General features: G+C 42.2%; 1 protein-coding gene across 3 annotated transcripts in view; it reads left to right on the top strand.

Moving 5' to 3' along the window:
* CSMD1 (CUB and Sushi multiple domains 1) overlaps window positions 1-27400 on the top strand; it is a 1678033-nt gene that overhangs the window by 854258 nt on the left and 796375 nt on the right. For all 3 annotated transcript variants that reach the window (XM_053286225.1, XM_053286224.1, XM_053286226.1), the window contains one exon: window positions 15090-15297. In XM_053286225.1, the coding sequence (XP_053142200.1) occupies window positions 15090-15297 (208 nt within the window). The remainder of the gene's footprint in view (window positions 1-15089; window positions 15298-27400) is intronic.

The following is a 27400-nucleotide window of genomic DNA, read 5'->3' as shown; positions in this document are numbered from 1 at the left end:
CTTGGAGAGGTGGCCATTGAGAAGTGCGGCAAGCATGGAGCGGGTGTGTTCCTTGGCGGGTCTGTGTGGCCCTCTCTATGATTTCAGTTCAAGAAACATCATGAAACCATGGTTATGGTGGTGTCCATGTTCAGACAAACACTGCTGCCCCCAAACCTCAGGTTGGGGCAGTAAAACTCACTACAAACCAAAGGTTCAAATTGGAGTTTGGCAACGGAAATTGCAGGTTATTTTTGCCTCAAAACTGCAGCTTCACACATTTAGACAAACAGGAATTCCAATCTCTGCCCCATTTAACTGAGGTTTCATGTTATGTGCAAATGGGGCCATAATATCTAATAATAAATTACAAATTATGAGTTGCAGATGTCAAAGGGCAAAGATCTTTAGAAATTGCTGTGTTTTTCTTTTCGGTTTTGTGCTGAGCTAAGGAACTATATCATTATGCCTAATTAATAAACTTTCCCCAAGAATGATAGAAAATATGCCTTCTAATAAAGAACCAGTAGCTACTATGCAGATACTTTTAATAAGACTTACTAAATAATGTATGCTCATGGTTCATTTAGAGCTGTCTAAAGCTGCAATTTTCTTTAATTGATAAGCCTTACATAATGTGACTGGAAATGACAATATGTCACTTTCTAGAGCTTTATAATATGTCAGTCAAGTTTTTAATTGCATCTATTCTATTGCTAGTGATGAACGGGTAAGGAGAGGACTTCCAAGGAAGAGGGAGAAGGAGGGGGGAACTTCTGGCACCTCTAATGAGTGTCTCTGCATTGTCTAAAATTTAAAATACAGCTGTGTTTGTAGTTATATTGCAAAGTAAAGTGCATAACAAAGTAAAATGAATCTTAAATGATCTGTCAAATCACAACCATGCAGTATGAAGTAAGAGTGAATGGAACCATAATAATCTGAAACCTAGTTCTAGATTAAATGTAAAGAAGTTAATTTAACTGTTCATTCAGCTTTATTTATCAATTAGCACACAATACGCATAAACCACATTTGCTTAAAAAAAATAAAATAAACCCAAGGGGGCTATTCTGATTATCACAAAAATCGGGCTCGGCTCGGCTGTGAGCCCGGTGGTTCTAGAGCAGGTAATCTGCTCGAGAACTCCTGCCCTTAGCCCGGGTTTGCAGAGCAAGCGCTCTGCAAACCCGGGCTATCTGCTCGTGAGTAGCCGCGACACTGCTCCGACCGGAAGGCAAAAAGCTGGCTCCCAGCTCTGGGGGTCTCCCCAGTATGCCCTGCACACTCGCACAGGGCATACTGGGGCCTCTGGGGCCCCCGAGTTCCCCAGACTCCGCCGGCAAACCTACATGTGGCTGATCTGGCCGCCCAGGGCTGCCTGCCCGGTTGTCTGCGGGGAGAGGGTGCTTAGCCCGCTCTCCCCGCAGTTTTGGAGAAAGCAGGTCTTACAGATCGTGAGACCCGCCTCAAGGTCTGAGAAAGAACTAACCTGAAATTTTAAAAAAATAGTTCAACCCAATTGTTCTAAGAGTTGTAGCATATGTTATTTTGCTCAGATGTATGGTTGTTATCATGCTGACTTATGTGTGGAAATTGGCTCCAAATGGGTGCAAATGGATGTTTGCAAACCCCTGCTAACTTGGCAAAGAGGCACCTTTTAACATGCTGATGATTCTCTTTATTTAGCAAGGGGAGAGTAACTGGCCCTATCCACCCCCAGTACAGTACCTCCAGTGACTGTTGCTGGTGTCTATTTTATGTTTCTTTTTAGATTGTGAGCCCTTTGGCGACAGGGATCCATCTTATTTGTTTGTTATTTCTCTGTGTAAATCGCCCTGAGCCATTTTTGGAAGAGCAGTATAGAAATTGAATGAATGAATGAATGAATATGCATACAGCAATGTTGCTTTGTAAGGCAGCTGGAAAGCCGATTGCAGGTAAAGGCAGGGTCAGAGTTAAAGTACTGGAGGGGATGGTAATAGAGTCAATGCAAGTTTATTTGAAAAACAAGGGTTACATTAATTAAAGAACACCCACCCACTAGACTAAAATGAAGAAATCAGAGAGTGAGACCTATATACCTATCCTAAATTTCTGTGGTGCTATTGTGAGCGTGGATTGCAAGGTTGATGCAAGTTTTTATTATGAGGTGGAAATGCCATAAGGTAGAATGAGATGAATAGCCAGTTGGTTTGGGTTATGGAGGTGGCAGAGGTGTTTTTGACTCTTGTAGAAGGTAAGTGTCTGACCTTGAGTCTTCTCCCAATAACTCTTACTGTGTCAGAAATAATTCCCTCTGAACTGGAAAGCTGAGTCAGAATATGTTTATCTATTTATATCAGCTGTTCAGCCTTGTTATACAGCTGCCATAGTTTCAGGCTGCTGCTGTGTTGGTGTGGTCCTTCCTGACCCATTCTGATCCTTTTGCTATATCTAACATGCAGGAATGCTAAATCATTCTATTGATTGCATTCCACACCTTTAGAGCCTGATCATAGACACAGCGGGGTATTATGAGAGATGAAAAATATGGGGTACATATGAAATATATACATCTTACACCCATTGGAACCATCCATCCTTAGTATTAACATTTAGAATAGTTTACCCTATGAAAGGCTGCAGTCATATGGGAAATCACCATGCCTCTAGTCACATGCATGCCGGTGTTGCATGAGGGCAGCTGGGGGAGAGTGCTGCCAGCATGGAAAGATAACTAGGTGGAGCGCAGCTGATTCAGGAAATGGTGGCAAGTGGCAGAGGAGCAGGTATGCACCTGCTCTCCTCTGTTTTAAAGGAGGCAGGGATGTGTTTTGAATTCCTACTTTAAAACGATGCATATGATGGTAATATCCAGACTTAATATCTGCAATGTGCTCTGCGTTGCGATGCCTTTGTAAGTTGTTTGGAGGCTGCAACTGATGCAGAATGCGGCTGCCAGGTTGGTCTCCGGGGCCACCCGTAGTGATCACATTACCCCTATTTTAAAAGAACTATACTGGCTGCCAATTTTAAGGGCAACATAAAAAGTGCTGGTTATTACCTGTAAAGATCTGAATGGCTTGGGCCCAGGGGTGCACCTAGGTAATTTGGGTGCCTGGACTACCTAGCCGCGAGCTCCCCCAGCACAAGACCCCGCTTGCAAGCTCCCCAAACTCCTTTGGGGGGGCCATCAGCAAACCTCCATTTTTTTAAAAAAAACAGTAAAATGGTCAGGGTGTGGTTGTGCTGGGGAGTGGAACAGTCATCCCCCCCCCCCCCCGCTTGGTGGCACTGGGGGCCAAGGCAACATTGGGCCTGCCCGTATGGGCCAGCGTCTTCCTTCAACTATGAGGCGTGCCATCACAGTTGAGAGATTGTTGGAAGCCCGTGATTTCACGGGCTTGCCACAATCTCAGCTGCGCACACACACTGTGCATCCATTTGGAGGCCCCTCCAGTCCTTGGAGGACTGGACAGAGTCCTGAAGGTCTGGGAGTTAGAGCGACTCTGCTTGGGCCCAGGATATTTAAAAGAGCACTTTCTTCTTCATGAATCCTGCCACCTCTTAATATTAGTATAATTAGTAATATAATTAGTATAATTAGTAATCAGGGGAGGTCTGGTTGTCGTTGCCACTGATTTTCTTAATAGCAACTCAAATTAATAGCAACTCCAAACCCGAGTTGCCCCGGGTCTCTGGAACACAATCCCAAATGAAATCACAATCTCTCCATCTCTAGTTGTTTTTAAATGACTTTTGAAAACACACCTGTTTTATCAGGCTTTTTCAAAATGATGTTTTAAAGTTTTATACATGTTAATTTTAATCTGTTTATATTATTTTTAGGTTTTGGTTGATGTTTGGTTGGATTATAAACTGCCCTGAGATTTTCTATTGGGCGGTTTATAAATGTGACAAATATATACATTAAATTAAATAAATAAAAATCTAAATTGTTGAATGCAGGTATGGATGTACACTTTCTATCCATAATGCATTTTAAGGAGTTGTACCTACATTCACTTTCAAAATGAATGTAGGTACAGTTATTCACCCAAGCACATGTATGTGTGCAGAGACAAACAGGACTAATGACTAGGAAAACTTTTGAAGAGGACTAATGACTAGGAAAACCAAATGCATGTTTGATCCTTTTCAACACTTAGTTCTCTGGGATGGATCCCACCACAAAGTAATTGAAAACACACACACACGTTGAGGTCTTGTAGTTCCACACTTAAGTCAATAGTTTCCAAGAGGTGGTTTTATTTTGTTTAGTGCACCACTCTTACTTTTTATTTTCAACTGGACATTGTCTGGTTCCTGATAGCCTTTTATGTTTCATCCCGCCCCCCGCCAAATTCCAGGATCATAGCAGCACCATTTAAATTGCTGATGGAGTCTCTGTCTTAGAGACCTCATGTAATTATGCCACATGACCAGCTATATCACAGGTGTCCAATAATGAATGGCTACCCTTATTAATTAAATGGGCCTGGGTACCAGCTATGCATGCCAAAGACAACTCCCTTGCTTAACAAATGTGCCTACGTATCTTGTTTGTATGAAATGCTGAAGTAAATATTTTATTATGAAGTAAAAATACTTCAAGCCCTAAAGTAACATTCAAACAGGGTTCTTTGGGGTTCTTTCTTGAGTGAAACAGTTAGGCATTTATATGGCTAATTTTTAAAAATAAGATTAGCAAAATTCTCACAGTTGTTTCAGACATCTCCCTCGTGAAATATAAATGGGGTGGGGGGAACAAATGCTTTTGAAATAAAAATAATTTCCCCATTTGGAATGTTTCCAAGATATTGCTTTTACTACTGAACTCTCTTTCTCTCTTTCCCACTGAAATGGTTGTACTAGATTTCTGAGATAAAATGGTGGGTCTCTTTCCCTTTTGGTCTCTCATTGATTTAGCTGGCATGTGACAGTCTGCATTTCTACCTGCCATAAATATTTGCGGACTTCAAAGGATCATAATTGTTACACTGCACATATTGTTTATCTTACTGTTAGACTCAGGATAGATAATATATCTTTTAAAGGATGACAGCAAATAAAATTGTAACTATGAAAAAAAAGTTAGAGTATGCCTCTTGTAGTTCCAAGGTCACTTATGATTTAGTCGAAATCTCGCATTGATGTTGCCCTCACTTGAAATCAATATCTTTGTATTAGTTTTGTGCACTGAAGTATTGGCATGTCCTTTGTTAAGTTATTTGGTTTGCTGGAGCTGACGATAACATAAACGGAAGCATTTGAAACTTAAAAGGCACATCAGCCACTTGACTTCTTGTCATCAAATGAAATAGTTAAAAGCAGTTCCAGGCAATATAGCACAGTAGACTGTGAGTTTCCTTTGTTGATTTTTTTTTTTAAGGGGGACGCTTTGTTTGATCCGCCTTCCTCCACAAATCATTTCTGCGTGTGGCCAAAGAATAGCCTGTATAAAACAAGAAACCCAATGCACGATGTGCAGAGAAACAGAAGAAGTAACACTGAAAAAAGAGTTCTTTTTGTCTTGCCAAATCCTTGCAGTGAGATATTGCTTATAGCAATATGAACTATAAATACTTTCAGGTAGAGGGATTTTAAGGTGATGTCAACTTTGGTTAGAAATTGCACGTAGATCCCCTTGATAACCATAAACCTCAGTTCTTTGCACATAAATTTGGAGCCGTTGGGTAGTGCATATTACGTAGTGCAGCAATAGCTTCATTCCCAGCCCCCAACCCCACTGCATTTGGGCTGTAGTTGCTAAGATGAAAATGTGCACAGATATGATCTTTAATTGTTCGTTCATTTTTTATGGAGTTTTGATTTGCTTCTTAGAGCTTTATATTATGTCGGCCCTGGAGAATTAAAGATGGGGCGCAGCAGAACTGACAGCACACTAGGCCAACGCAAAGCACTGCAGACAGATGGATGGGTGCAAATGGCATAAATGTGTTTTACCTGACTTGTAATTTTCTTGAGGACATAGCTAATAACCTTTAATTAGCTGACAAGTGCGCTTAGTACATAGCCTCAAGTGAACAAGCGCTATAAACTCTAAATAACCAATCAAACCAGTTATGAAGGTAGAATTCCTGCAGAGGAGGGGCTACCTTTCAGTGTATTGCACAGAGAGTTGCATGTATGACTGTCTGCCTGAGGGGCAGAAGTCCTGGGTGTGCAAGAGCTCCTATCTCTCAGGGAACAGGTTGGTTCCCTCAGAGCCAAGGTGGCTGACCTGGATAAGCTTTGGGAAGCAGAAAGGTGTGTGGATGAGACCTTCAGGGATGTAATAGAAGTATTCTACTCCCAGGCTGACAGTGCTTCTGCTGTCATGGAGAGTGAAGGAGGACATCGGTCTGGGGAAGAGGGGACCCCTTCCTTGGGTGATGAGCCCATATCCTCTCAAACAGAGGATACTCAGCCAGGGGGCGGGGGCCTCTTAGTAGTGGGCAAATTGATCATTAGGGGCACAGAGAGATGGGTCTGTGATTTGTGTGTAGATCTGCGTGTAGACCAGATGTTGACTTGCCTGCCTGGTGCAAAGGTTGTGGGCATCATGCTATGTCTAGGTAGGCTGTTAGGCAGTGCTGGGGAGGAGTCTGCTGTTGTGGTGTTAGCACCAGCTATGTATCTCCGTCTCTGTTAACTGGGTTAATGGATCATGTGCTGCTGCAGCACGGTTCCACACTGCAGCAACTCACGAGGAGACCTCCAACTGGAAGGCTAAAATTCCCAAGCCCCCACTGGCTCCATGACAGAGCCAGCAGTCATGTGGGTGGCCGATCCATTCATGCTCTTGGCGGCCCAGGCCATGCCTCCGTTGCGTCTGATGTCACATGCAAAGGGGGCGTGGCCTGGGCTGCCGAGAGCCCTGAGCAAGCTCTCAGCTCATCATTTCAGGCAGCGTTGGCTGCCTGATAGGACATTTTCCCCTTTCTTTCCCTCCAGAGAGGGAGAGGAAGGGAAAAACGTTCTATTGGGCAGTCGCATTGCCTGAAATAACTGGCAGTAGAGTTCACCTGGGCTCTCGGCGGCCTGGGCGTGGGACGGGGGAGTTCGCTCTGGGCTCCTCCAGAGCCCGAGCCACGCCCCTGTTCATGTGATGTCACGCACACAGGCATTTTTGGAGGGAGCCGCCGAGTGGGGCAGGACCCAGGCCATTCCCACTCTGTTTGCCGCTGCCGCCACCATGGGCAAGGGGGAGGACAGCTTGCCTCATTCCCCCACCCCTGGCCATACACATGGGCGGCTGTAATATCGGGGAGTTGAGCTTGTGCCAGTGGTGGAGGGCTCATGCCAGAGGGGTCCTCACGGCAGCAATGGTTCGAGCGCCCAGTTTGCCTAGGTGTGCCACTGGATGCCAGCATGGTTAACAAGTAGAGTCAGGGAAGCTATAAATGGGAAGACAACTTCCTTCAGAAAATGGAAAAACCCTGCCCAAATGAAGAGAACAGGAAGGAACATAAACTCTGGCAAAAGAAATGCAAGGACACAATAAGGGATACAAAGAAAGTCTGGAGCATATAGCTAGGAGTGTCAAGGGGAATAACAAAAACGTTTTGAAATATATCAGAAGTATAAAACCTGCCAGGGACACAGTTGGACCCTTAGATGATGAGGGTGTGAAAGGGATTATTAAAAATGATAAGGAAATTGCAGAGAAGCTGGATGAGTTCTTTGCATCTATCTTCATGGTGGAGGATACTGACCATATACCCTCTCCAGAATTGAGCATTTCAGGTTTATCGGCTGAATAACTGGGCCAGTTTGAAGTGACAAGGGAAGAGGTGCTAAACTGCATTGAAAAATTAAAAATTAACAACTCGCCAGGGCCAGATGGCATCCACCCAAAAGTTCTGAAGGAACACAAATGTGAAATTGCTGATCTTCTAGCAAAAATATGTCACTTGTCCCTACAATCAGGCTCTGTTCCAGAGGACTGGAAAGTTGCCAATGTAACTCCAATTTTGAAAAAGGGATCCAGAAAAAAACAGGCTGGTCAGCTTTACTTTAGTGCCAGGTAAATTGATGGAAAGTAATTGAAATTTGAAAGAAATTGTTAAACATATAGAAGAAAAGACCTTGTTGAAGGAGAACCAGCATGGCTTCTGCAAGGGCAAGTCTTGCCTCACTAACCTTTTGGGGTTCTTTGAGATTGTCAACAGGCATGTGGATAAAGGGGATGCATTAGACATAGTATATTTGGACTTTTAAAAAGCTTTTGATAAATTTCCCCACCAAAGGCTCTTGAGTAAATTTAGCAGTCATGGGATAAGGGGACAGATTCATGTGTGGATTGGGAACTGATTGAAGGACAGAAAACAGAGAGTAGGAATAAATGGACAGTTTTCACAATGGAGGTAGGTAGGAAGTGGAGTCCCCCAGGGATCAGTACTGGGACCCATGCTCTTTAACTTGTTCATAAATTATCTAGAAGTTGGGCAGTGCTGGGGAGGAGTCAAATTTTCAGATGATACCAAACTGTTTCGGGTAGTGAAATCCAAAACAGATTGTGAGGAACTCCAAAAGGATATCTCCAAACTGAGTGAGTGGGTGACAAAATGGCAAATGCGGTTCAGTGCTGGGAAGTGTAAAATGCTGCACATTGGGATAAAAACCCCCAAATTCATTTATACACTGATGGAATCTGAGCTGTTGGTGACTGACCAGGAAAGAGATCTTGGGGTTGTGGTGGACAGCTCATTGAAATTGTCGGCTCTGTGTGCAGCAGCTGTGAAAAAATGCTAATTCCATGCTAGGAATCAGTAGGAAGGGGATTGAAAATAAAAATGCTAATATTATCATGCCCTTATATGATGCAGCCCCATCTATCCAATCTATGGCACGGCCACATCTGGAGTACTGCGTACAGCTTTGGTCACCATATCTTAAGCATATTGTAGAACTGCAAAAAGTGCAGAGAAGGACAACTATGTTGATATGGGGACTGGAGCACCTTCCTTATGAGGCTAAATTACAACATATGGGGCTCTTTACCTTGGAAAAGAGGTGACTAAGGGGAGACATGATCAAGGTGCAGAAAATTATGCATGGAGTGAAGAGGGTGGACAAAGAAATTTTTTTTCTCCCTCTCTCATAACACTAGAACCAGGGGTCATCCCATGAAACTGCAGGTCAGGAAATTTAGGACCAACAAGAGGAAGTACTTTTTCACACAGCACATAACTAATCTATGGAATTCTTTGCCATGGGACGTGGTGATGGCCACCAGCTTTAATGGCTTTAAAAGGGGCTTAGACAAATTCATGGAGGACAGGCCTATCAATGGCTACTAGTCTGGTGGCATGGGCCACCTCCAGCCTCAGAGGCATAATGCCTCTCAATAACAGTTGCAGGGGAGCAACAGCAGGAGAGAGGGCATGCATATACCTCTTGCCTGTGGGTTCCCCAGAGGCATCTGGTGGGCAACTGTGTGAAACATGAAGCTGGACTAGATAGACCTCGGGCCTGATCGAGCAGAACTGTTCTTATGTTCTTACGTGTTTAAACAAGGAATATTTCCAGAGTGAAATAGTGCTCTTATTTGAGTGCCATAATTATTTACCATATTCAGTAGAATCCTCCAAAATGATAAATAATGAATGTATTTAGGGTATTTATTTACAAACAGGCCTCAGCAAGTGTAAATGACAAAAAAAAAAAAAGGTCATGAGAATCAAGGTAGCCTATATGTGCTGCAGAAGAGAGAAACATTTTTTCTAATCCATATGCATTTTGTATTCTAAGCCTTGCATTTGGTTAAAAACAACAACCAAAAAACCCCATATAAACCAACTTAAAATCCAAAGGTAATTTTGTACAAGTGCCTGTCAAGTTGTTAGTCGAAATAGCGGACTGTGCATTCTTAACAGGGTGAAATGTGATGTGTGACTCTATTCTTCCTGAAGTACTAGGCATTCTTCCTGAAGTACTAGGACATTTCAAGGAACAGAATTTTACAGATTCCACATTAGATGAACTTGTAGGATTTTTATACCAGTTTGTCTACAAATAAATTTGCATATTAGGGGTTGAGGAGCAGGTGAGCACCCAGACCAGACCAGGTAACTATGTTAAATAGCATCAGTTTCCCCCAAAGCGGGCACCATACATTGTGAAATGCTTCCAGGCTTCTTTCAATGTCCACTGAAGAAAGAACATTGACAGATTATCAAGTATACCGATAGTGACTGAAGAGCTACTCCCGCTCCCACCTTCAATTTCAAGTTCTATATCACCTTTTTTAGGTCTTTGTGCTTTGCCACATGCTTTTAACCTCCTTATCACCAGAATAGGCAATGTTTGGCAGTAAGTTTCTGAGGGACAATATGGCACAGCGCACAAGGAACAGCTGAACTAATAAGAACAGATTGACTTTATTAGAGAATGTTTAGCATATGGTTTACAAAAGTAACAGTGAATAGATTTCCCGATAAAACACGGCCACGGTTGCAATGGTAGAAAGAATATAGCACTGTATGCAAGTTCCTACGGGTTTGGGTAGAGTCCGGTTAAAAGAGTTCAGTGAGAGGAATGTCCAAAAGGTCCAAGGGAGGGACAGATCCCAGCCTCACCTTGATTGTGGCCAGCAGGGCCGTGCCAGTCTTCTTCTGCCAATTGCAGTCTCTGGGCGTGGGTCCTTGACGGAGGAGGGTCTTCTCCAGGTCCAGGGGGTCCTCTAGGGGTGTTGTCAGCAGGAGTTCCTGGCGTGGTCAGCCGCTGCGCTGGCATGGTTCATTTAGCATGCAGATATGTTATAGATCACATTCCCGAGGTGGGAGGTTACATACATACATATGTACATACATACATACATGCAGGTCAAGACAGCCATAAGAAAATAAGTGTCCATCTGAGTTAGTCGCGAGCAGCAAGGCATCACCAATGTATGTAAGTCCTCCTTCAGTTCCACGTGTATGTGAATCTGGACAGAGTCCAGGGTAGAGTCCAAGCCAGGAGAGTGGGGGAACCCGGTCTCAACTTGTGGGTTGGAGGTGGCACATCATCTAGGGTGTCCTCTGGGGGGAAAGAAACCTCACTGGGCTTGTCTGCAGCTCTGTTGGAGTTCTTCCCTACCAGGGTAGGGTGGAGTGTGTGGTGGCTTGCCCCCCGTGGGCATAGCAGGGCAAGCTGTAGGTTGCTCCCCTCCTCTGGGTTTGGGAGGGTGAGCCATTTCCCCCTGGGATGTGGTGGCTTGCCCCCTGTGGGCGTAGCGAGGCAAGCCATAGGTGGCTCCCCTCCTCTGGCTTTAGGAGGGCAGGCCGTTCCTTTGTGAGCTCAGTGGCCCCTCCCCTCTTAGGTTCAGGGAGTGGGCTGGTCCGGCTCCCCCCACTTGGGCATTAGGGGGGCGAGCTGGCTCCTGGTACTGGTGGTGTCCCGAGATGTGTTCTATGTAGATGTCTCGGGACCACCAGATGGCATCAGACACCATCAGTTTGCGCATGAGCTTGGCATAGCGCTTGCCCACATCGCAGGCTCTCAGTACTGGCTCGTTGGTGGGGTCCCAGCCCCCCAGGGCCCCGACCAGCAGGGTGTGGACAGAAACCTCATAGCCTCGCTCCCTGAGTGCCTGTGCTAGTGAGGCATACTTCTGGTGCTGCTTCTCTCTGGCCTCCGTCATGCTTGATCTTAGCCAAAAGGCTAAGATCACCAAAAGTGATCAAACAGTTTCTTTAGGGGGAAAACAGGAGGTGGTAGCAAAAGAGGATACTGAAAGTACCTACAGAAGTTGGATGAGGTATCTAAATAAGATGCTAAAACTTAGGGCAGGTTCACACATCACCTGAGACCTAGTTGCAATCAACCCAGTTGTTTGTAATTATGTGAACCCATGCCAAGGAACATGAGATTCACTCGGGGCCTGAAATCAAGATATATCAACAAGATTTGAAGTTGTCTTGGCAAAATAAGTGATGAGGTCTGTTATTATGTCTCAGCTCACATTCTTCTTGAACCCTGGGTTAATTTCAGGCGAGCCTGTGCTCTTTGTCATCAGTACCAGTGGCTGCAAGTTCATGCAAGGCAGCCTGGGATAGCATTCAGGATTTCACTGGGAGGCACAGCCAGGGAGCGTACTTTAGCTCCACTCAGCCACTTCCAACAAATTGAGATATGTGATCACTTGCAGCACCACGTTCAAGTTCCCTCCATAGCTCGGACTGGGTAACTTCGGGTTCTGCATTTTGTGTGAACCCAGCCTTGTAGGGGGCAAGAACCCAAACCCTAGTTTTTGTCACATAGAAAGGGGATGACATACTGTGCAAGGGTATGTCAGCCCAGTAGGGTTGCATGCACTCAAACTGCACAAATTATGCAAATGACATTACACAATTCTATATACTGGAAGTAATGGACTTACTCTTGTGTAATGTCATTTATGCAGTTTTTGCATTTGTGCTGTTTACACAGCTGGAATGTAACATTGCTGGACTGATGTCAGCCTGGAAAACTGTCTGCACTGTTCCTCTTCTGATTGCTAATGAGGGAACACATGATTTTGCACCTTCATACAAAAAGGTCCTTGTCATAGAAAACTATCGGGTCAAGGCTAGAAACGTGGCCCTCCAGTTGTTGTTGAATTACAAATCCCATCATCTCCAGCCACAATAAATTGCCACCATTTATTATGGCTAGGGATGATGGGAGTTGTAACTCAACAACAGCTGGAATGCTAAATTTGCCCACCCCTGGGCTGGAACCATAATCCTGCATCTACATTTCTGAAGAGTTGTGTGGGTTTTTTTGGTTGGGGGGGAGGGGATGTGGGGAAACATTCATCATGTGATCAGTCTGAAGTGGTATGCATACAACAATTTGGTTCCTTTTCCCCATGTGCTCTGATTCAATTACCCGCTCTTTGGTGCAAGCCACTCTTGCATCCAAACTGGATAAGCTGTGGCTTATGATTGCTCTCTAAACCAGAAATCTAGGCATGGCTGTCCCTGGAGTTGAACTACAGCAGATCTGAAGTTGAACTTTCAGACAAAGTCCCTTTGACCATAGCTAGTCATTCTGCTTTAATTTTCTTTCCCTCAACCTTCCAGGAAATAGGATAGGAAAGGGACAGATAGGATCTGTCTTCTGGCTATACAAGCAAGCCATTCTTCCTCTCTTCCAATTCTGCCTCCAAGAATTGATTCCTTTGTCATGCTTTTGATCACAGGCCACCTACAATGCTTCTCCCCATTGCTTGAATCTAATCCCTTAATTGTTTTGCACTGTATGCATCTTCATTAGCTGATAGGTTCTTCAAGCTGCAGACCTTGTCAAGTTTAGTATGCGTACATAAAATGACACCATAGCACACAAATATATTGTTGCTTGGTGTAGGTTAAAATAATAAAATACATACAGTGAAAACGCCTCCATCATTCTCTGGAATGACTGGATTCGTTGGAATGGTTAATGGAATGGTCCATTAATTAAGAAGCATGGTTCATGATTACCAAAGTCTTTCATTTCAGTCATGCTGTCAACTTTGTAGGCAACACAGAGTTTTTAATTTTTCTTACCTATCGAATGTATAGTTGATTTTTTGTAATTATATTTGTTTTAATATCATGTGCTAATATCATTTTTCCTGTGAAGTCTACAATAAATGTTACAAATTATACAGTGACAACACATGCATTTTATTTATGAGGACTGCTTTGCATTGTATAACACAGTTTTGTGCTTTACCACAATAGGAAATTTGTCAGATACAATTAAATAGTTAATGACAGATAAATCTTTAAATGCTGAGCTTTAATTCAATTGTCTAAGCCTCAAAACTTTGCAAAACATTGCTATATAACAATGCACACACATTAAAATGACCTATTTTTTCAAAAAGGGTGGTTGATATCCAGACTCATTAAGCGCCAGTGCTATGTATGAAGTCCTGCTGCTGCTGCTGCTGAATTTAAATCAACACTTGTGCAGGAAGACAATATTTCAACAACCTGTCCTTCTCCAGAAGTACTCTGTACCACTCCATTAAAAAAAAAAAAATTCCGCATATCTCAGTGAAATATTGTTGAGTGGCACAGAGAGCTTCGGCAGGAAGGGGAAGTTGTCAAAATCTCCACACCCAACCCGCGAGTGTCATTTCATGTAGTACGAGGCCTTCATTAGTCTGGATGTTAGCCAGTCTCTATTTCAAAAGTGACTAGTGCTATTGTCTGGGGACAAATCAAACATGTATTAAGAAATTATTTATTACTTTTTTTATTTTAAAAAAGGAAGTTGCAACACACAAAAATGAACGCCCCAGGTAAGACTGCCAGTTTTCATTAAAAGACTACAAGAACTGGTCAACCATTTTATTTAGTGTGTATATTCATTTTTCAATTTATATCACACCTTTTTTCAGTGATGCCGAGGTGGTTAATAGTATTTAGGAAGATATGGCATGTGGACTAGGAGCTCTGCTAACATGCAAAGCAGAAATGTCTCAATTGGCAGGGAGAAACCTGTCGCAGTAGGTAGTCCTTAAAACATATAGGACCCAAAGCACTGTACTGATTAGACAGGGAACAGATGGGAAGTCAATGTACAGTTGTAAGACTGGAGTTACATGCTCCAGTGAAGACCAATCAACAGTCTGGCTACAGCATTTTTCCGCATCCCCCGCCCCCAGAGGAAAAAAAATGCAAATTAGGAAAAGATGCATGGGAATTTTTTCTGGTAAAAATATCTAGAAAAGCTTGCAGAAACTTCACAGCACTGCAGGGAATTCATTTATCCCTCATTCATAGGAGGAGGCCCAGCAATATATCTTAATCTTTTGCACTCTACTGAAAAACCATAATAAATGCCAGAGCTGATTCTTCTCAAAGGAAAGAACATGCATAGATTTTTCCCTATGTTGTTCAAATCCCCATTCAACCATGAAACTCACTGGGTGACTCTGGGCCAGTCATGTCGTTCTCAGCCTAACCTACCTCACAGGGTTGTTGTGAGGATAAAAATAAGTATATACACCACTCTGAGCTCCTCAGAGGAAGAGCGGGATATAAATGTAATAAATACAAATACATATCACCCTATTTCAGGTGCTTATACGCTGTAATAACTAATATAGCTGAAATGTTGTTAATCAATGTGACTAATTATTTCCCCTTTTTTTCCTCCTTCAGCTGAAGGTGCTTGTGGGGGAACTCTCCGTGGGACGAGTGGGATTATTTCAAGTCCTCACTTTCCTTCAGAGTATGATAATAATGCTGATTGTACATGGACCATTCTGGCTGAGCCAGGAGATACAATTGCTCTGGTTTTTACGGATTTCCAGCTAGAGGAAGGCTATGATTTCCTAGAGATCAGTGGAACTGAAGCACCATCTATATGGTAAGTCAGTATAATGACCAATGCTGCCACTCCACATTCTTAAAAAGCCTCTATTTAGCTGTTCATATCCGTGCAAATTATGTCAGAGTTGTCATTTAGCCTGAAATAAAGATATTATGATTACCTGTACTATCCATTAACATTTCCCAACAATTGACTGCACCTAGATTACTGCTGCTGAATGCAACTATATACTACTGTAGTTGTTTTAAAAATATTTTTTGTTTAATTGCTTGAAAAAGTGTGATGGTTACTGCAAGAATACATCTTTAGAAATATGTAAAAATGATGCAGTGGTAGGATACTGCCCTCTAATGGTTGGATCCAGAATTCTGTTGTGAGTGATAATAATCCTTAATAGAATTACATTTTAAGTACTGGTGTAATGAAAAATGTGCTTCTCATTTTGATGAAAGAGAGAACCAGATCTGCCATAGAGTGTTGGTTTTCATTTTGCTTGTATGTGTTTGAAGAAACCTCTGCTTGTGTTATAAGCACAATTTAGTAAATGTGTGTGTGGTATACTTCTCCATATGCTACCAAAGAAAGTCTTCTAAGTAAAAGTAGTGAACTGGGTTGGTTGGTTATCTCATGTGCATGAGTTATGCACTGTGAAAGACCTTTCTAGAGTTTGAGAGCTGAATTAGATGTTGTTCCTGAGCCATAACTGTTGGCATCCCTGTTCTATATCTTACTATTAGATTACATCAGTACAGTAATGATGTGCCAGTGTCAATTTTAAGATTCTCTAGTATACTCCGCTAATTTGGAATAAGTTTTTTCACTATGTGAAAGCTACCATAGTTCATGAGAAGCATTCTTAAAGACAATTCAAGAGGTCTTGAAATGAGACCTCTTCTGTGCAGAGTTACTTGGTTTTCATACCTAGGTACTCTGTGTGGATAAGCTGAAAAAGAGAGGAGAGAGGAAGGATGTTTTAATTGCTTAAATCTGTTCTTATGCTACTAAGAGACTAAGAAATGGTTCCGATGTATAACTACTTCAGGTATGTTTAACAACATTACATAGTTGTGATGGCTGTTCTTTCAGTCCTATCACAGCATATACTGGGGAAGCTATCCAGACACTTTCCTTTTACATTATTTAGCAAGAATTATACTATACCAGAAAGCCAATCAAGAAGTAGCAATAACATGTGTTGAACAGTTGTTTAGCAACTAGTTGCCTTTGCATTCCTCACTGCAGTTTACAAAAGATAGAACTAGTGACATACTGATCAGTTGTATAACCAGCATTCAAGCTATTGGAACAGCAGGTTGAAATGTAAAGAAAATAGGTCAACTTGTCTTTGAATAGGTCAGGCAAAAACAAGGGCAACAATGGCAAATAGGCACTGAGTTGTCAGGGTTGTTTTATTAACAGCATTGCATTTCATTTGATAAACCAGTCCAGTTATTTCACTTCTTGTTTACTAGAAGTGTATAATTCAGAAAAGGCTTATAAAATGATGCACGATGTAGGAAAAGTGAATAGGGAGAAATCTGTTTTATGATTGTTGGAAACAGGATACAGGATGAAGTGCACCCTGGATGGGGTACAGCACGGCTGTTCTTAGGAGTAAGCTCCACTCATTTCAATTGTCTTATTGCTACATGTGTTTTGCATAGCATTGTAGCCTATCAGATAAAGTGGCAACATAATTTTTTCCTGACCAGCGTTTGATTTATTGAGGAAGGAGTGAGGAGAGGTGTTACTGTATGAAAGAAACAAGTTATGCTAGGACTTCTAACATGAAAAAGCGAATGTTACTCTCTTTGATTTAAATTGCTGAGCTATATTGCAGGAACATAATTTAGGCTGTTGAAGAATATCATCACAACCCTCATGCTGGAGGGGGCCACTTTGCCCCACCTGGGCCTTTGAGAAATACATGAAGCAGTGGGTGGGGTTAGGGCAGGCACTTGGTGAGGCTCCACCCTAGCGGTCAGAACTCCTCCCAGCACTTCCTTTGGCACCAGCTTTCCTCCCTCTCTCCGAGTGGGCTTTGCTAGTCATCCTGTTGGGTGCCACATAGGAATTTTATGCTTTCTGGCAGATTGGCCTAGCTAGAAGTGTTTTGTTGCCTACTCTATTATGTTTCCTTTGGTTAGTTTTTAGGTCATAACAGGCAGTGTCAGTGTGGACAAAACTAGGGATGTATGATCAGTGAAAATCCTTGGGCTTGTTTGAGCAAGGGGGAAATTGGTCAGTTAGTCCTTAGACTTATTGACAGGAGTGTTAGGATTGGGACTCCTTCCTAGGATGGGCACCACCAACCTCAAACCCTGTACCAGTTGGACAGCTTCTATCTTCCTCAAACCCTGAACCGACTCAGAAGGATCAAGCTCTCTGAAATTCACCTGACCTCCTCTTATGGGTTGGCAAGGAGGAACAGGGATCTGGAATCACTGATCTGAGCCAGGGTATGATCACCCAAAGTGGCAAACAGAGCAGGTGTTGGTTTACACATAGTAGCTATCCTGTGCATAATAATGACTATTCTTACTAATAAATAAGACTACATTTCTTTTATTTACAAATTACATCTTGCTTTTAACTGAGAAATTCAATATGCTATTGGAATGCAAAGCATATACATTATTCCAAATTTTATTTCTGTTTTTGTTGACTTTAGGTTTTTTAAATTTCTTGCTCAGACTTCATTGATAACAGTGGCAGACATTCAAACTAGTGCTGCACTATTTCAGCAAGATATGTTGTGTCCACTTAAGTGTGCAGAACTGCTTGGAGTTTCAGCATTCTATGTTCTTGTGAAAATTTAGTGAAAGACCTTCTCTGTTCTGGGGTTACATAGAAGATGGTATAAGGCATTGCACAATCTGTTATGCAACCTGTTGTGCAGTGTGTCAGCATCTTCTGCTAGAATAAGAAATAGTCTGGAATGAGCATTCATTTCTTTATGTAATGTAATTGTGCCACATGCTTGCACTAGTGCAACAGCATTATGCTAGCACCGCTAGTCTGAATTTATGACTACAATGCAACTATGACTACAGCACAGTCGTAACCATAATTTCTCATGCTTTGTTTTGTTTTGTTTGTCTACAGTATATGCATATTTATCTATATCGATAAAGCTATAGACAAAATAAGGATCACTTTCAAACTTTTTGAGTCAATTCTCAGCTTCTATCTTCCTCAGTAACACACACATGTGTTTTAAATGAACACTGCAACCCCAAGTTGCAGTTTAAAGGATGTTCAGGGTGCTGGCATTTTCAGCAGCAGCAGCAGCACATGCAAAAGAATTAAACACACACACGTATCTTCACGACTGAGGCCATAAGGTGTTCGGATCTTAAGGGTTATTTCTTCAAATAATCTATTTAATCTTTGGATTAAATACTTGATCTCTGCAAGAAATATTTCCAAGTCAGCAATGATATGGCCCTCAGAATGGAAACAGATTGCAAAAGATTGCCTGCTTTGTTGTGATTGCTGATTTTGGGTCCTCCTGAGTCATGTATGGAGAACTGAAACTGGAGGCTAACGCCTGCTGCAGTGCTATTCCCAGGCTCCATATCTTGTCAGTAAACTGTTTCCTTACTCATGATGCAATGCTGAATGTTGCATCCCGGCCACTTCGACTTCTAGATGATATTCTGTTTAGTTAAAACGCTATTAGCAGTTATACTGTTTTTGAAAGTGACTGGTTCCCTAAGGCCATGCAGTGACTGGATTCATGGTGATGTCATCCAAGATTGATGATGAGTGGATACATTTCAGCCTGTGCAAATGAACTATGTAGATTTGGACCTAGTGGAGGGCAGTGGCAGACAGGAGGCTCGCTGGTGGTTTTAGCAAAGTGTGGTGAGTTGGCTGCCAAGGGTTAGTTCTCCTTGACAGCACAGTAAGAGTTCATAATTTTAAATTTCAGTAGAATAGCTGTCGGTAAAACCTTTTTTAATTGAAGAGGACATGGATTAAATGGAATTTCAAACTATTGTCTGGCTTTTAAAGAGAACAATCTGTATCATGTGTTTGCACCCTGTATGTTTGTTGTGAATTACTATAACTTATGAGAAGGGTTTCTTTATGGTTAAGGGGCCTGATAAAATGCTTTTGTTATGTCTGTAATTCCAATAACTCCATTCTTTTCTTAGAAGATACATTTTCATTGATGTTTCACCATTACATTATTTACTTTAATGTATTTTTGGGGAAAGGATATTTGGTGTTATTTAGAGCTTTTGTCCCAAGCTCTGAATACCTCATTCTCTTTTCCCTCTGAGAGGTGCAGCAATTTCATGGAGGACTGAGTTGCGGAATGGAGTAATTTGGTCCAATCTAATGCATTTGCAACAAGGAAGCTAATATTTCATTGCTGAGTTTCTTTCATGATAGAAAAGGCAATACTAGTATGAAAATTACCTTAAATGCTCAACAACTTAAATCCTTAACAGTTTCAGTCTTTGATTGGAACAACTGTAGCAGCTTTTTGAATTCCAGCAATCCAGGACATGCAGTACTTTCATTTAGAACTCAAAGCTACATTTTTAAAACCTGCATTGAATTTCCCTATTCACTACTCCAGTCTTTTAAAAAATATGTAGTGTTGATCACTTTATAGGATCTCCTTTGCATGGGCTTTTTCTTTATGTGAACATCTGTGTTTATTTTGTAGCATCATAGCAGCATATGTGTGTTCCTTAAACCTGAAGATTTTGTGTACTAAGGAATAAACTCAGGAACTAAGGTGTACTAAGGAATAAACTCATGATTCTCCCTGAGCAGATACTTTGGTTTTCATGGCATTTTAAATAGAAATATATAATACATTGTGATAGAGTAAAATGTTGAAAGAAAAATATATCAATTTATTTTTCTGTTTTTTCTTCTAGTTCTTTTGCTATTTTTAGCAGAGGATGGTTATTATTATTTTTATCTTTATGCCAAATGAAATTGATGCTTTAAGATCAGGAATCAGGCCCAAATACTTTAGAGCTTAATGTAATATCTAAGAAAAAATAAAGGATTATATGCTTGAGCATTTTTAATGGATATGTTCATACTTTCCTCTGGGCCCAATAGTAGTTTACTGAAATAGATGAGTTTCTTTCAAGGAAGAAAAACTGTGTTTCAAACCAATTCACTTCAGGCTAGTTTAAACATCTCATTCACCTGTAAATCCACATGTTGGCAATCTGACAGAGCTCAGTAGCAGAGCATATGCTTTGCATGCAGGAGGTCCCAGGTTCAAACCCTGGCATCTCCAGAGAATTCTGGGAAAGGAGCCCTGTCTGAAACTCTCGAAAGCTGCTCCCGGGCAGTAGAGACAATATGGGCTAATGGTCAGATTCAAGATAAGGCAAGTCTATATGTTCAATATTGAAAAAATTGTTCTCCTTACACCTGTTCCATCACAATCACTGTTAATACTTCACAAATTGTTAAATACTAAGCAGTGAAGTTATATGTTGAACAATAGTATCACTGGTCTTGAAGATAAAATATAAGATCAAAGATAATCATAATTATAAATCCTATAGATAAAAACTGCTGATACTATTAATAGATATAGTTTTCTATAAATATAGAAAATAGTACTATATAATAAATTATTATCATTTACTAAATAATGTATTCAGCTATCAGTGAATGTTGTTTACACAATACTTTTGAGTACTTTTTTGCCATCACTTTGTATGTACTCATGTAGAGAAAAAGCTTTTTGATCCAAAATTACAGCGAACACTTTTGCAGCACTTTCTGCAACCTTGGTAGTGAGGAAAATGTAAATGCAAAGAGCTGAAGCAATTGAACTTAGGTTTATCTGTGAAATATATTATCACATGATTCACTTGGTACATTTCCACTTGATCACTGGCACACATGTTGGGTAACTGACACCCGACCTCACCATATGTGGAAAAAATCAGGTTAAAAGGGGGTTAATTGCATGTACCCGCAGGTTGGGGTGGCTGGAAATGGCCATTTCTGGCTGCCAGTTTGATCATGGGAGCCATTTTATGACTCATTTGTGTTTAAAAAAAACAAAATGTGATTTTCAGCTGAACTTGGGGGACATTTTTCATTTGGGGGGCATCCTAGGACTCCTGACTACCACGGAGCACAGTAGGGCACCTTATTTGGTCCTATTTAGACTCAATGGAGCTCTTCTCATGATCAGTGAGAAGAGCTCCGTGGAGGTCTGTGGGGAGAGCGGGTTTGACTCACCCTCCCCGCAGATGCACAAGCTCTCTTTCCTGGGTTGGTGGATCGCCTGCCCAGACAACCAGCTGCACTCCCAGCAGCGCCAGGGGTCTGGGTGCCAGGACGTGCCACCGCACATTGCCCTGCCCCCTGAGCTCCAGTAATGCATCACGTGAGTGTGTGGGATGTTATGGGGATAACCCCTCCCTCCAAGTGTGCCGGCTGTGGCTGCAAGCAAACATGGCTGACACACAGTTCCAAAAATAAGATCACGGGAGTGCTTACTCCCTTAACTTTATTTAAGAGAGTGGCTACTTAGGTCGGTTTGCCGCCCTTTAGCCATCAGAACCAGGCCGGATCCCAGCAGTTCACACAAGCATGCAAAACTGGGCTGGGCTCCCTTAGCCTCAGTGACTCATTATCTGCAGTTTTGTTACGCGCGGTAATCTGCGGGAATGAAACCCGCATGAATAATTAGGTACCAGTATACTTCCTTTGCAATAATACATATTATTGTAATCATACATATTAGAATAATATATATTATCACATCACTGGGGGGGGGGGGAAAGGAAGATTTCGCTTCACTCACCTCCCTCCAGACAACTGACAAAATGTTGCTGGTAACGCCATCTATGCTCCCACATGATCCATCTCCGGAGAGTAGGATGACACGTCCCGGCCTCTGAGTATCCCACAGTGCACCATGCGTTGAGGTTAGCGGGATTCCTCTAGGAGTCAGGTGCTCATCTCTGTGTTTCCTCAAGCTGAACTCAGCCCAAGGAGATACATAAGCAGGAAACCTGGGTCAAGGGAGCACTTGTCCCCTTAACTCCACGTAGGAGCCAGGCTACACAGCTAGGCTAAGTGGTGCTGCCCCACCGTGATCAGGCGCGATCTCGGTGGTTCAGGCGTGCAGCCTAACCCAGGCCTTTTCTTGTGAACAGCCTCATTGTGAAAGCCTATACGGTTTTTGGTTTTTTTAGAACTGAAACCAGAGTAGAATATTTGATAGCTAAAACGTGTTGGGAATAATTTCTTATACCCCAAATATACTTGTACTTTAGTTCCAGCATATGAAAGAATAGAGAATTTACAAAGGTTCTGCCACTAAAACAAGTCTGAAAGCATATGGAAGAAATGCTAATAGCATTGGTAATAGTGTTGTAATTTATTGTCCCTCATAGTGTAATATGTAGTTGTTGCTTAGAGACTAGTCATCTGTTCAGATCAAAATGTGTTCAGTGTGCAGGGTGAAGGGAAAAGAAGCAGTAAATTGATGCTTAATTCACAGAGCATTAGCACTTCTTGTGCACCTGCTAATTTACCACCTACTGCGCTAGCGAAATATAAAGGCTTAATTCACATCCATCATTCTACCTCTGAATCTGACAGGAATATGAGTGAGCTTATGCTTTCAGGACCTGTGTATGACCTGTGATGTAATTTTCTAGTGCACATTAAATTACATTAAAGGTAGTAGATTTCTGAAACTTATATATATATTTATAGAAAATTGACTTCTTAGCACTGATCTCTTGCCTTGGTGATCCATAATTTCACTCTGGACACACAATATTCAGTATCAGAAAATCAGAACACAGTCAAACTAGTTCTTTACCTAGTTCCTGAAAGAGCATATAGGTAAGGAAATAAAATGTCCTATTTGGTTAAAGAAAAGAAAAAGCAAACAAAAAACTTACTCCCCCCTTTTAGCCTACTTACCTTATTTAAGGAAAGTAAGCTTATGAGATCACGCAGCATTCTGTGTGTTTCTCTCTCTCTCTCTCTCTCTCCACGTGTGTCTCTGTGTCTTTGTGTAGGGGAGTGCACGAATGGTTCACTGACAAACCAGTTCACCTCGAACTAGTGCAGACGTTTGATTGCAGATGGAAACAGGGGCTGTTGGGTCCATGTTTGAACCGAACGAGGCCCAGTCCAGGCGAGCCAGTTTGGCAGTGGCCGGGAGGATGGGCATGGGCAGCAAGAGAGTGAATACAATCCTTACCCTGATGGCGCAGTGTCTAGTGCCGCCCCTCGCCACCACTTACCCTCCCTGGTGCAGCCCCAAGCACACTTTACCAAGCCACTTGGTAAAGGAGGGAGAAGCGTGCTTGGGGCCATGCCAGAGAGGGTGAGTGATGGTGAGCTGGCCACTGTGTCGGCTGGGTAGGGATCTCATTACCTCTCTCGCCATCCCTGCCTGGCTGTCCCTTACCTTTTAGAGGATTGCCCCCTCACCAGATTCTCCTTTACAAGTATTTTAGCTGCCTGAACTGCCAAACTGGTTGGTCAAACAGACTGGCCTGCCTGTCGATTCGACTGACCCAGTACAGTGCAATGTGGTTTGTTTCAAATTGATTCTAATTCAAACCAAACCGTATTTTTTTGGTCCTGTTTACATCGCACACTCTCTCTCTTTCTCTCTGTGTGTCTCATCAACTTCACAATGCCTGGACCATTATGATCCAAATTTTCTAGAGCTGTAGGGACACATAGGAATACCTCAATGGTGTAGTTTGTGATGAAGTGATCCACCCCAGTTCAAGATGGCAAACACATAAGCATTAGGGGAACAAGTGGGCTAATTTGTGAACTGCCTAAATGATTTGAACCAAATTTTCTAAAGCTGTAGGGACACATAGGGAGGCCTCAATGGCATAGTTTGCAATGATGCCGTCCACCCCAATTCAATATGGTGAACATGTTTGAGGAGCGTGTGCGCTAACTTGTGGATTGCCTAACCTATTTGAACCAAATTTGTTACAGCTGTAGAGACACATAGGGATGGCTCAACGGAATAGTTTGTGATTATGTCATCCACCCCAATTCAAGATGGTGGACATGAGAACTTTTATGGCTGAAGTGGGCTAACCTATGAGGATGGTAATTATCAATTAAGATTATAGTGAAAGGAAAGATAGTGCCCCTTCAGAATTTGGGAAATCAATGTTGCAGAAATTTCAGAGCTGAAGATTTGAACAAAATAGTCGAGGCTGAATGTTAGCTATGGGCCAAACTGAAAGCCATATACCCGCTGGTTTTAGGAAAAGAAGGGAAGTATCCATGCATGCACAATTACATCTGTGGATATTTTTTACATAAGAAAAAATGGATGCCCTAGCAAGAGCAGATATTGGCATATATTGTCTTGACATCTTGGAATAAGGCTCATGGGTTTTTGGCTAGAAGAGAATTTTGAAGCATAGTCATTGAAGCTCAGCTTCAAATAGCCCAAATACACCAGGTTGAATATTAGTCTTGGACCAGGGGCACTAGTGTTCTCAGTGAGCTAGCAAGCTTTAGAAAAATGTGTCTGTCTTACGTCTGATAAAATAACAAATATAATAAAATAGCCAATCTACCAATCAATGCGCTATCTCATACATTCTGAGGGATATGTATAAAGGAAGATCATATTGAAAATGTTAAATCATAAAACCAAGGAGAGACATAGATGGGTGATAAATAAAATGACACCTATAAAATGGTATAGGTTTACCAGAAGTACTTTAGAAACAAGTTGCAAAAAGCAGCTATTTTTATCTTTGCGTACTACAGAGGTGACTCTGAAATTGGTGGGCATGGCTGCTCTTGCTATCTCTTGTTTTCTGTATTGCATAGTACTAATGCATGAAATAAAGAAAGAAATGTGTAATATTGAAATACGCTTACTGAAAATGTACTTGTAGATTAAGGTCCCTTCTGATATAACATTTTTTCCACAGGTGTTCTCCAAGCACCGATCTCTTTTTGTTCCACACACAAATCACTACCAAGAGGTTGTTTTTTAAAAATGAAAATCCTCACACATTGTGGAATTAACTATGAAATTTCAAAAAATTATGAATTTTTGTACCTCTATTCTCATTTCTATGTTAATACATATTGTGAGGTTTTACTACTCGCTCCCATAATTATGAGGCACTGAAGAAATAATGAGAAGTATTCAAATTTTAGGAGCCCTGAAGAAGTCTCTTGGCTAGGGGTGTCTTATACTGTTAAATATATTCCTTGTTCCACATTGTCAGTGTTAGGACTGTGATTATTTTATTTATTTATTTATTTATTTAAGAAAAATTCTAAACCACTAAAACTCACATCTCTGGGCAGTTTACAATAAAAATACCATTAACACAAAATTAAAACATCAAAACTCTATCTATCTATCTAAAATTATCTAAGGTGTACCTGTGGCTAATCCCATGCATGGCAGCTCTCTGCCACAGTCTGTACCAACTGCAGTTTCTGGAAAATGTACAAAGGCAGTCCCACATAGAGTGCATCACAATAGTAAAGTCTGGACATTACCAGCATGTGTACCACTGTTTCAGAAGTCTTTTATCTCAAGAAACAGATACAGCTGGCATATCAGCCAAAGCTGATAGAAAGCTCCACTGCCCCTGCCAAACCTGGGACACCAGAGAGAGGTTTGGCTGCAGACTCCACACCTGCTCCTCATAAGGAAGTGTGACCCCATCCAGAACTGGCAGATCAAAATGGTCTCCTGAGTTCTGACCCTGCACAATAAGTAGTACCTCTGACTTATCTGGATTCAGTCTCAGTTTGTTATCCCTCATCCAGCTCCAGGCAGGCATTTAGATTTCTCCCGATGATGTTGACATGGAGAAATAGATTTGGGTGTCATAAGCATACTGATAACATCCTGCATCAAATCTCCTGATGATCTCTCCCAGTGGTTTCATTTAGATGATAAACAACAGTGGAGACAATATGGCCGAGGGACATCATATGAAAGTTCTAATTTTGAAGAACAGTCTCCAAGGGGCACCTTCTGGAATCTGCATGAGAGGTAGGAGCAGAACCACTGCAAAGCAGTGCCTCCCATCTTCAACCCCCTCTGATGTTCCAGAAGGAAACAATGCTCGATAGTCTCAAAAGCCACTGAGAGATCCAAAAGGATCTGCAAAGTCAGACTCCCTCTGTTGATTACTTGGAAATCATCCATCTGTCAGCAATCTGGCCACCCAGAAGGGAAGTCCAGGAAGATAGTCCACAATACAAACTGGGCTGCAGAAATGAAACACGGCTCGGAATAGTTCTCTATATCAGGCTCAGGCTGAAAGCTGTCGACACGAGGGTTGACAAATGTTGTCTTCCAGCAGCTAACAGAAAGCTGTTGATGTGCTATATAGTCCAAGCTGATAACACTCAGCTGGCAGGGATTCAAGGCTTATCAGCCCTCTGCAAGAGGCGTTTACTCCTCCTGATAGTTTCCAGCTGTGCTCTTCGCCTTGTGACACGCCATTGCTGTGGAGTCAGTGGGGGTTGCCAGCACAGCTCATCCTCCAGTCTGTCCGTCGCTGTCTCCGCTGCCCCAGACTGCTGTGCCTGCTCTGAAACGCCAGCCGGACCCTCCTCAGCCATCTCTTGGGAACTGACAGCTGGGCTCTGCCCCTCAGGCACCCCTGCATCAGCTGAAAGGCTTTCAGCTTCCCCTTCCTCCTCGCTATCTGAGACCGAGGGCGGGACACCATCAGGCTGACCAAGTCAGTCTCCACCCCCATAGCCTGCCCAAAAGCAACTTTGAAATGGGTCTAGATAATCAGTTTCCTTCAATACTTCTTGGAGCTGGGAAGCACCATCCTCTTAATTATCTTGCCAAACCTATTAATCCCATCCTTGGGGAAACCTAGCTTTTTCTTTGGCTGCTTTTCTAAACGAATAGCTTGTTGGAAGTAAAGGACTCTGCATTGCCTCATGCCTCAGAGACAGAGAGGGACAGACTACTGAGTCAGAGCAGTAGAGAAGAGGAATGACCAATGGCTTGAGTCCTCTAGCCCTCTGACTCACTAGTCTGTCCCCCTCTGCCATTGAGGCATGAGGCAGCGCAGAGCCCTATACTGCAATATTTTAAAAAATTAAGTCCTAATTATTTATTATACTGCCAACAGTGTTTAAGGCACTG

Source organism: Hemicordylus capensis, chromosome 1 (assembly GCF_027244095.1).
Source record: "Hemicordylus capensis ecotype Gifberg chromosome 1, rHemCap1.1.pri, whole genome shotgun sequence".
Lineage (NCBI taxonomy): Eukaryota > Metazoa > Chordata > Lepidosauria > Squamata > Cordylidae > Hemicordylus > Hemicordylus capensis.
The sequence above is the reverse complement of the archived record's forward strand: the minus strand, read 5'-3'. Positions and strand labels throughout refer to the sequence as shown.